The sequence below is a fragment of the Bufo gargarizans genome, chromosome 6, assembly GCF_014858855.1.
Source record: "Bufo gargarizans isolate SCDJY-AF-19 chromosome 6, ASM1485885v1, whole genome shotgun sequence".
NCBI lineage: Eukaryota > Metazoa > Chordata > Amphibia > Anura > Bufonidae > Bufo > Bufo gargarizans.
Genome location: NC_058085.1, coordinates 2,060,225 through 2,071,761, shown reverse-complemented (window position 1 = coordinate 2,071,761; position 11,537 = coordinate 2,060,225). Strand labels below are relative to the sequence as shown.

The 11,537-nt window shown below is 41.6% G+C and overlaps 1 protein-coding gene across 2 annotated transcripts in view; it reads left to right on the top strand.

Annotated features, from left to right (window-relative positions):
- Window positions 1–3,933: 3,933 nt before the first annotated feature.
- LOC122940083 (protein-glutamine gamma-glutamyltransferase 6-like) overlaps window positions 3,934–11,537 on the top strand; it is a 51,382-nt gene continuing 43,778 nt past the window's right edge. The window contains exons 1-2 of one of the 2 annotated variants that reach the window (XM_044296428.1): window positions 3,934–4,090; window positions 4,493–4,579. In XM_044296428.1, the coding sequence (XP_044152363.1) occupies window positions 4,069–4,090; window positions 4,493–4,579 (109 nt within the window). In that variant the 5' untranslated portion in view covers window positions 3,934–4,068. The remainder of the gene's footprint in view (window positions 4,091–4,492; window positions 4,580–11,537) is intronic. The other variant, XM_044296429.1, reaches the window with a different exon arrangement.

Sequence of the window (11,537 nt, the reverse complement as noted above, 5' to 3'; positions counted from 1 at the left end):
GTCCGCTGAGACCTGTATTGGTATCACTGGACTGTAGCGTGGCCACGTTGCTACCGCTACACGACCACACCATGTGGTCATACCCTTAAAGGAGTATTCCAGTTTCATGAAATTGATGATCTATCCTCAGGATAGGTATTCAATTTCAGATCAGTGGGGATCCAACCCTTGGCACTCACATCAATCAGCTGATCAGAGATGGACCTAAACCTAATCTAATATTAAGCCTGATTATGGGTCATCAATATCTGTAAAATAAAAGAAAATAAATGTTTTAAAACCTAGTCATATTAATGCTGCATGTTACTATTTTTTGATAAAGAAATAATCATTAAAAAGTTTTATATCACATCATATAACATACAACACAACGCACTATACAATAACAGTATAGTAAGTTCAGCACCATACTGCAACAAGCAGGTGTGGACCCACTGTGCCACTGAACAGATCCGACTTGAGCCTACATTTTCAAAGTAGTCCCCGGGTTTTCATTCTTTCACCCCTGAAAAGGGATCTGAAGATCACAGCAGGGGCCACCAGGCTGCTACCTGTATCCATTAATAGGCTGCCAACTCCAGGTGGGTCAAGAGATACCAGTGCAAGGCTTTAAGGGGACAGGCAGTAGCGAGGTCAGAGGGCAAGCCCAGGTCAGGGGAGGCAGAATTTGTGCAGTACGGTAACAGACAGTAGGTCAGAGCAGGTAGCATAGGGTCAATACAGTGATCAGGCACAGAAGGCCAGAATACACAAAAAGCACACTTTTATAGGCCCAAGACAAGATACGAACCTTTTGCTTAGGAACCTTTCCATAGCGGAAGGTGCAATATATGCTCCGAGGAATGCTGTCACAGACAGTTCACAGATTAGCCCATGTGTACACTGGCCCTTTAAGAGCCCGGAAGAGGGTGCACACCCCATGGGAGCATGCACCAGTCAGAGCAGAAGGAAGAAGGGGAGATGACTTAAGAAGCATGGAACATGGTGCAGCATGAAGGTGAATACTCCGGCGGCTGTGCCTGGTGGGAGATGAGACATTAGTGATGAGCGGCAGGGGTCATAATTCGAATTTGCGATATTTCGCAAATATTTTTTAGAATATTCGCGAATATTCAAAAATTCTCGATTATTTTTTTTACTTGAAAAATCGGCAAGGTAATGATTGTGTAATATGCAAATTTTCGTAATTCAAATTCGAATTTTTATTGCGAATTTTTCAACTTACAACTATTAGACAAAGAAGATTATAGCACTATATTAGCTAAATTGCTCTATATGCGATTTTTTTCGAATATTCGCTATATTGCTATAACTTCGTTTTTTCGAATATTCGTAATATTCTAAAACAAGAATATATAGCTATATAGCGAATATTTGAAAAAACGAATATAGAGCAAAATTCGCAAACACTACTACTCCTAAAGTCAAGTATATTGCAGCCTTCTTATTGGCCCACAAGCTAGAAGCTGGGAGGGATCATGTGTACTGATAAAAATAAAAAAATTGAATAAAAAAAAAAAGGAAAAAAATAATCGAATATTCGAAATTACGAATATATATAACTATATTCGACATTTTCGCGAATTTTCAAAGTACCTATATTCGCGATAAAAATTCGAAATTCGAATATTCGTGATCAACACTATGAGCATTACACATGCTAGTGCAATTTTCAGCATGTAAGAGATCTGAACAAACAGTGCTACCTATTCAGTCTCAGCCCTTTAGCCACTGATGCCATGCGGAGAGTAGAGGGAAAAGGGACTTTCATGGTTGGCAAGCCTGGTCAACTATCTCTGTAACACCCAGGCTTTAATGGAGAGAGCTGCACACGCACCTTGCCCTTATCAGTCAAACTCCACTTGAATGCAGTACTCAAATCACCAGGAAAGTGAGAACCCCCTGTTCTTACAATAGTTAGGCGTCAGAGAGGAAATATACACAACTATTAGGGTACTTTTACACTTGTGGCAGAGTGATCCAGCAAGCAATTCCGTCGCGGACCTGCCTGTCGGATCCAGCAATCTGTATGCAAACGGACAGCATTTGTAGACGGATCCGGATGCGGATCCGTCTTACAAATGCATTGCAAGAACGGATCCGTCTGTCCGTTTGTCATACGGACAAATGGATCTGTTTCAATTTTTTTCAAATTTTTCCCGCATGCGCAGACCGGAAGGACGGATCCGGCATTCCAGTATTTTTAATGCATTAATACATTCCTATGGGAAAAAATGCCGGATCCGGCATTCAGGCAAGTCTTCAGTTTTTTGGGACGGAGATAAAACCGTAGCATGCTGCGGTATTATCAACGTCCTGATCAGTCAAAAAGACATCCTGATGCATAGTGAACGGATTGCTCTCCATTCAGAATGCATTAGGATAAGGCCTCATGCACACGACAGTATTTTTTCACTGTCCGCAAAACGGGGTTCTGTTGGTCCGTGATCCGTGACCGTTTTTTTGTCCGTGGGTCTTCCTTGATTTTTGGAGGCTCCACGGACATGAAAAAAAAGTCGTTTTGGTATCCGCCTGGCCGTGCGGAGCCAAACGGATCCGTCCTGAATTACAATGCAAGTCAATGGGGACGGATCCGTTTGACGTTGACACAATATGGTGCAATTGCAAACGGATCCGTCCCCCATTGACTTTCAATGTAAAGTCTGGAGTCCCTTTATGCCATCTGATCGGAGTTTTCTCCAATCCGATGGTATATTTTAACTTGAAGCGTCCCCATCACCATGGGAACGCCTCTATGTTAGAATATACTGTCGGATATGAGTTACATCGTGAAAACTCATATCCGACAATATATTCTAACACAGAGGCGTTCCCATGGTGATGGGGACGCTTCTAGTTAGAATATACTACAAACTGTGTACATGACTGCCCCCTGCTGCCTGGCAGCACCCGATCTCTTACAGGGGGCCGTGATCAGCACAATTAACCCCTCAGGTGCCGCTCCTGAAGGGGTTAATTGTGCGTATCATAGCCCCCTGTAAGAGATCAGGGCTGCCAGGCAGCAGGGGGCAGACCCCCCCCCCCTCCCCAGTTTGAATATCATTGCTGACCAGTGCGGCCCCCCCCCTCCCTCCCTCTATTGTAATGATAGCATTGGTGGCAGTGTGCGCCCCCCCCTCCCTCTATTGCATTAACATTGGTGGCAGTGTGCGCCCCCCTCTCCCTCTATTGCATTAACATTGGTGGCAGTGTGCGCCCCCCCCCCCCCTCCTCCCTCTATTGCTTTAATACATTGGTGGCAGTGTGCGAAGTGAAAACTCAGCTCTGAAAAAGATTTTATGCAGACGGATCTTCGGATCCGTCTGTATGAAAGTAACCTACGGCCACGGATCACGGACACGGATGCCAATCTTGTGTGCATCCGTGTTCTTTCACGGACCCATTGACTTGAATGGGTCCGTGAACCGTTGTCCGTCAAAAAAATAGGACAGATCATATTTTTTTGACGGACAGGATACACGTATCACGGTCTCGGCTGCAAAATGGTGCATTTTCCGATTTTTCCACGGACCCATTGAAAGTCAATGGGTCCGCGAAAAAAAAAAACTGAAAACGGCACAACGGCCACGGATGCACACAACGGTCGTGTGCATGAGGCCTAAAACTGATCAGTTCTTTTCTGGTATTGAGCCCCTAGGACGGAACTCTATGCCGGAAAAGAAAAACGCAAGTGTGAAAGTACCCTTAGTGCTTTATGACATGTCTGTAAGGTACAGTATCATAATTGTCTCTAGTAGGAGATCCCTTTCAAGTGGAGCTGGTAGTCCGACCGCATTTGTTACGTAGATGAACACAAACAAGATAATTAATGACTTTCTCTGAGTAATCATAATTGACATAAAGTCAGCGAAGCCTTACGCCGTACACACCCAACCTTGTGAAACCCTAAAACAAGCGTATTGCACTTAAAATCTATTTGGTGAGCCATACCCAGCTCATCTACATATTTAGGGGACGATGCTGGAGGGAGCTTGATATTTGGGATATAAAACTGATAAACCAAAGCAAGAGCCAGTCGTTTGATCATCTCACCATCTGAACAGAATCATGGGAGGAAGATTATCATCAGGTAAGCTATCTACTTTCACAGCTCACTTATTTATTTAAGCCTTCTGCAGAGACAATCCTGTAAATCTTGTTACGGAGCTACATCCTAATGCATCTTGGATTAAGTAAAGGAATATAACATAAGTGAGCAGCTAGCACTTTGGAAAGCTAAGCTAGTAGAAGCTGTACTCATCGAATACATCTTTAGTTATAGAGTTACATAGTTGGTAAGGATTGAAAAAAGACACACAGGTCCTGAAATGAAGTCAGGTTGAAATCCTATTGTGTTGATCTAGAGGAAGGCAAAAAAACTCTTCAAGGTGGTTACCAATTACCCTGTATAAGGGGAAAAATTCTTTATATATACCTCTGGACAATACTTTGCACAATTTTTTATATTTATAGAGATTTTCTGGTTTTATAGACGTGTCGCACAGAAATACTGGTGAGGCTTCAAGAAATGGGACCCCAACTGCTGTGGCTGTTAATACGAGCAGAGATACTTCTGGAGGTGTGTACAGCAGCAACCATGGGCCAGGAATAGTATTGTGCCTTATTTTCAAAGAGTTAATTCAATGACAGCAGACGATAGCCACAAGACAGATCATCCATGTTTTTTTAGAAAATAACTTATCAGTAGTGTTGAGCGCGAATATTCGAATAGCAAATATTAATCGCGAATATCGCAACTTCGCTAATTCGCGACTATTACGAAAATAGTGCTATATATTCACTATATCGAATATTCGTAATTTTTTTTACATCTGAAAACATGATTCCTCCCTGCTTCTTTCTTGTGGGTCATTGAGTTATTGGCCCACAAGCAACTTAAGCAGGAAGGAATCATGTTTTTATATGGAAAAAAATGATGAATATTGTAAAAAAACATATATATATATAGCAATATAGGGAATATATTCGTTATTTAGAATATTCACCTTTTTTTTCCCAATCTGTACGGTCGTTCGCATACTCCTCCCCGACAAGCGTCCCCTTCACCATGGGAACGCCTGTGGGTTAGAAAATACCATCAGATCTGAGTTTTCCCTGAGATCATGAAAACTCAGATCCGATGGCATATTCTAACCCACAGGCGTTCCCATGGTGACGGGGACGCTTGTCGGGGAGGAGTATGCGAACGACCGTACAGATTGGAAAAAAAAGACGAATATTCAAAATAACGAATACAGTGCTATAGTATTTTTTTTTATAGTGTACATTTTTTCCAAATCTGAACTTCAGAAGAGACAAAAAATTAGACTGTAAAAATAAGATTATAGCACTTTATTAGCTAAATTACAGTCTATATGTGTATTTTATGAATATTCGTTATATTGCTATAACTTAGTTTTTTAGAATATTCGTAGTATTCTAAAACAAGAATATATAGCAATATAGCGAATATTCTAAAAAACAAAGTTATAGCAATATAGCGAATATCCGTGAAATACACATATAGACTGCAATTTAGCTAATATAGTGCTATAATCTTTTTTTTATAGTCACTTTTTTTTGTCTCTTATGAAGTCCAGATTTGGAAAAAATGTACACTATTAAAAAAAAATACTATATCACTTTATTAGCTAAATTGCAGTCTATATGTGTATTTCACGAATATTCGCTATATTGCTATAACTTTGTGTTTTAGAATATGACGAATATTCTAAAAAACTAATATATAACAATATAGCAAATATATTCGTTATTTAGAATATTCGTCTTTTTTTTCCAATCTGTACGGTCGTTCACATACTCCTCCCCGACAAGCGTCCCCGTCACCATGGGAACGCTTGTGGGTTAGAATATACAATCGGATCTGAGTTTTCACAATCTCGTGGAAAACTCATATCCGATGGTATTTTGTAACCCACAGGCGTTCCCATGGTGACAGGGACGCTTGTTGGGGAGGAGTATGCAAACAACTGTACAGATTTAAAAAAAAAAAAAGTGTATATTCTAAATAGCCAACCAATAGGAAACTTGCCTTATACAGTTATGAGAAAATCGCAGTACGCAAATAATTAAATCGCATATTATTTGCGATAAATAGAATAATGACGAATATTCAATTTCGACGAATATTCAATCGAATATTCGCGAAATTCTGCAAAATTGAATATGGCACCTCCCGCTCATCACTACTTATCAGCATGCCAGTAGTAGCCAGAAGGAAGCACAATTGTCTTAAACGCGGCAGTGGCGCTCGTAAACTGCAGGTCCCCTCTATGCATGGAGGTGGACCACACAACACCTACAGGGCCCGTGTTGGAACAGGGGCCAAGTGCTGAGGTGTTTTCATTGCTTCTTGACATAGTCAAATTGATTTCCTGTGGCCACCACTAGGGGGAGTTCACTGCATAAAGATTTATACATCTCCTATTGAGCTCTAGAGTAGCTCTATCAATTCATACACTATATACTGAGCTCCCCCTAGTGGTGGCTGCAGTTATCCAGATATTTATCATTTATGGCAGTTTTATAGCATAAATACACTGAAAAATTTAACATTTAGCATGAACCCCATACATTTTCTGACATGAGTTTTGACAATATCTATCACAATGAAAGCCACACATTATTATCCAGCACTATGTTTTTGTTTTTTCAAAAATAGCTGTGGCCGAATGTTAGCTTAAAGTCAACAGGGAGATATAAAATGCACTACAAATAGGAGTTTTGCTTCACTTGGTGCATATTTTAGGTCAGTGGCATATCCAATAAGCCTGGAGCATCCCATGGGGTAGTAATAAAAGTGGCACTGAATAGCGCTATATTATACTACTATTCATTATACATACTGTGCATTATGCAGCTTGGAGCAGACTAGACTAGCAGGGAGTTCACAATTCAATTTCATATATACTCCAATACTGTTTTTCCATTGTCTTTTACTTGGAATTGTTGGTAATGGAGTGATTTGGCTGTCTGAGTCTAAACTGTCTCTACCTTAGGAGGAGGCAAGCCATAAATGATGCCTAAACAGTGAACTCACTAAAAAAGCTGTTAAGCAGGTCTACAAATGATTCAGCTTAGGCTTTTTCCATACTGTCAGTGCAAGCTTGTGACAAACCTAAAGCATTAATAATTGCAATAAAAGCAAGTCAAGACAACAACATCATGGATTTTGCTGTTGAGAAGACACAATTCGAAGGGAGACCTTCATGACCTAGGTTTCAAATAGAATTTTTTAAAATATCTTTCAACACGTTAGGAATGACAACTAAGGTGTATAAAAGTAGTGATCTATGTAGAATTAGGAGAGATAAAGATCCGTAGAACCGCCCGACCCAATTTTTTAACTAAGGGTCTATTTGCATGGGTAGATTTGTTTTGCCCAAAATGAGCACCCATCAATGATGTAGCATTTAAATGGAGCAATCATCTTGACTTTTGTTGAAATCTGGGGTAGTGGCGGTGATTGCTATTCCCAATTAAAGGGGTTTCCAGGATTTTACAAGTGATTGCTAGGTTTGGCTAGCACTATGTGATCAGCGGGGGTCTGACTCCACACAGCCCCAATGATCAGATATTTTGCTGTAGCTCCAGTGTTGGCCAAAAAATATATATATGCAAAAGTGGAAAATCGCACGCTCCTTAATGGGTTAACAAGTTTTAGTAATCTCAAAGCCAAGGAGACAGAAGGATACAAGCAGTCCCAAGTGATTGCAACATAGACAGTTCACCTGGACCCTAAGGGCTCTGGGATGGCAATAGATGCCATAGCTTTAATGTGATGTTGAATCTCCTGGATTACATAATCATTAATTCTAGGAGTGTACACAACAGTAATAATCTAATCCTAATATATAATTTATTCTTCCTTTCCTTCCTATAAATCCAGACATGTCAAGGACACACCTAAAGAAACCGTACTGGCAATATTCTGCTTAATAAGCAATCTTAATCTGTACATTCAACAGGTGAATTGAAAGCTCTCAGAAAGAAGTAGATATCATTGTCTAATATCCTGGTGTGTGGCATACACCAGGGAGCATAACCCATTATCCTTAGTTATAACACAACCCCAATTCCCAAAAAGTTGGGACATTGTATAATATTTAAATAGAAACAGATTTGCAAATCTCATAGACACAGTAGATCATAGAACACATATCGGATGTTGAAAGTGAGACATTTTACCACTTCAACTCATTTAGAAGTTGGCAGCAATGCATTTAAAAAAAGTGAGGACAGGGGCAACAAAAGGCTAGAAAACTGATACTAATAAAAAAAAAAACAGCTGAGGAGCAATTTGCTACTACTAAATATCCAAAGGTGGCCATAGGTTTTGAAAGATTGAAACGTGCACACGCTGGCCCTATAGGAACCAGAAGGAACATGTGCATACACCCTACAGGTGTAACGCCTTGAGTGGCATCACCACACCTACGCCCTGTTTCTATCTGGGTGTGCAATCTCAATGTCATTTTATACATTTATTCCAGCTCCCATATATTGTGCATTTGTTTATGTTCAAATGTAATGGTGGCAGCGAATATGGCAGAGCAGTATGTAGAATAGAATGGAACTTTCTAGTCCATTCTAAACCCCCCCACCCCTCGTGGGCGAATCCCATGTCCTGCAGGAAGGGTGGGGACCAGTTAGTTCTAGCTGACCCCCTGTTAAGGTAGCAGGTGTGCAGTGCTGTATCCCTCCTACGCCAGAACACCTTCAGTTCTGCTGGAGCAGAGAAAACACATCTAGAAGTCTCATTAGCCAGGAAGAAGTTGCCCTGTGCCTTGCCATAGAGTCAGACAAAGAGACAAGTTGCAGCAAAAAGCAAAAGGTAATGCTCCTATTTAATCTTGTCAGCATAGCAGGGCCAAGAGGGTTTGCCTGCCATTTTTATGCTAAAGCTTGCTGGAAACCAAGACCAAGTCTGTAAACCGTTTGAAGAAACGTTTATGCAAAGTAAAGCTGCAGTTGAACTTCGTACAAAGTCTGGACTCAATTTCTTTCATCATCCTCTCCACTTCCTATTCACCCTATTTGCTCTGCTTCGTCCCGCAACGCCTGGGGTTCCCGGATATCCAGGTAGGAGCAAAGCCACAACACCTAAAAGGACATTACAGACAACCCTTACACCACTCTGGCATTCCCACACCTGGGTTCCACCATCACCTTCTCCATAGAGGGACTTAGTCCCTCGTTGCTGAAATGCAACTGGCGTCACGAAAAATTACATTTATCACATCTTAAAAGGTCCCTAGCTGCATGTGCGGATGTTGCACAGGCAATGAGAGGCAGGCCTCAGACTACATGAGCAGTGGAACAGCATTATTTTGATGGCTGTGCCTGCCTGGTAGGAACAAAACATGAACCGTGGGGGAAGGAGGAAGAGAGGGCATGGACCAACTGCAGGATAGGTCATCAATATCAGATCAATGTGGGTCTGAATCCCGCCATCCCCACTGATCAACTGTTTGAAAGTGATGAAGCTCTCCTCAGAGCACACCCTGCACAACACCGTGCATTATATAGTGGCTGTGCTTGGTATTGCAGCCAAGGTCCATTCACTTGAATGGGACTGAGCTGCATATAGGCCATGCGATGATAAATGTGATGTCACTGGCCTAGGAAGAGGCTGAAGTTCTCATCAGAACATTGAGGCCACTTCAAACAGTTAGCCGCCAGGGGTGTCGGGAGTCAGACTCCCATCAATCTGATATTAAAGACAACCTATCCTGAGGACAGGTCATCTGTATGTTATACCTGGAAACCTCCATGCAGGTGTTGTGTAGTTAGGAGAACCCATATTCAGATATCCTACTAGGCCTTTTTAAGTCATTTATTCATAACCTCCATAGGAGTGGCTAGAAAAAGTGTCTCTCCCTCTTGGGAGGACCAAGCTAGATTGTGTGTTACATGGACAGCTTCTGGTTTTAGTGGGAACCATGTAATATGTTATTTTCCATGTGGAGGCACTGCAGAGGAATAGAATGTGTTGAACACACCAGCATCTGAGCAGTGCAGACCAGGGAAGCTGTAATGTCCCAGTGATGGCTTAGATTCTCAAGCAGGCTCTGATACCCATTACTGGTATATACCAATACAGGCCAGCAGGTAGCATCACTGTATTGTTGGGTGACTTTAAAAAAGTTTTAAAAAAAAGTAAAGTTTTAAAAAATACAAAAAAAATGTAAAAATATATAAAAGTTCAAATCACTCCCTTTCTCCCAAAAAAGGCAAACAATAAAAAAACTTTATAGGCATCGCCGCGCCTGAAATTGCCCGTACTATTAAAATATAGCAATATGTATCCCATACGGAAAAAGGTGTAACAGAAAAGAAATTGAAAATGGACAATTCAACATTTCCTTGTCACTTCACCTCCCTCCAAAAAAAAATCAAAAAAGTGATCAAAAAGTCACACACACTTTAGAGGGTTTCTGTCACCCCCATTTAGCAATTTTCAGTATCGGACATTAGCTATTTGCTAATATCAGTTGAGTCCATATATATCACTGTTACCTGTCTCTGTGCTGTAATTTCTTTAAAAATCTTACTTTTATAATATGCTAATTGCTTCACTACCAGCAAGTTGGTCGGTTACTTGCTGGTAGCCGCCGCATCTTCGGACTATAAACACGCCCCCTCCTCCACTTGATAGACAGGGCCAGCAAGCTCTCTCCTCCTCCCGTCTGCCCCTGAAATCCCAGGCCTGCGTCGTACCGGTCCTCATTCGGCGCAGGCGCTCTGAGAGAAGGACGCTCGCTTGCCCGCTCCTTTCTCAGTGCGCTTGCGCCGATGACGTCAGCCTACACCCGGAAAAGAAGACTGAAATGTGTGTGTGTGATATATATATACACTCACCTAAAGAATTATTAGGAACACCTGTTCTATTTCTCATTAATGCGATTATCTAGTCAACCAATCACATGGCAGTTGCTTCAATGCATGTAGGGTTGTGGTTCTAATAATTCTTTAGGTGAGTGTATATATGTATATAGATATATCACACACACATATATATATATATATATATATATATATATATGCCCCCTTATACATTGGTGGTTTTAGTGGGAACGATGGCTGCATGCTTATTAGGCAAATACTTACCTAAAACAAGCATCCTCCTTCCCAGCGATGCCGGCAGTCTTCTTTTCCGGGTGTAGGCTGACGTCATCGGCGCAGGCGCACTGAGGAAGAAGCGGGCAAGCGAGCGTCCTTCTCTTAGAGTGCCTGCGCCGAATGAGGACCGGTACGGCGCAGGCGCGGGATTTCATGGGCAGACAGGGCCAGCGGGAGGAGGAGAGCGCTCGCTGGCCCTGTCTATCAAGTGGAAGAGGGGGCGTGTTTATAGTCCGAGGATGTGGCGGCTACCAGCAAGTAACCGCCCAACTTGCTGGTAGTGAAGTAATTAGCATATTATAAAAGTCAGATTTTTAAAGAAATGACAGCACAGAGAGAGGTAAGAGTGATATATATGGACTCAACTGACATTAGCAAATAGCTAATGTCCGATA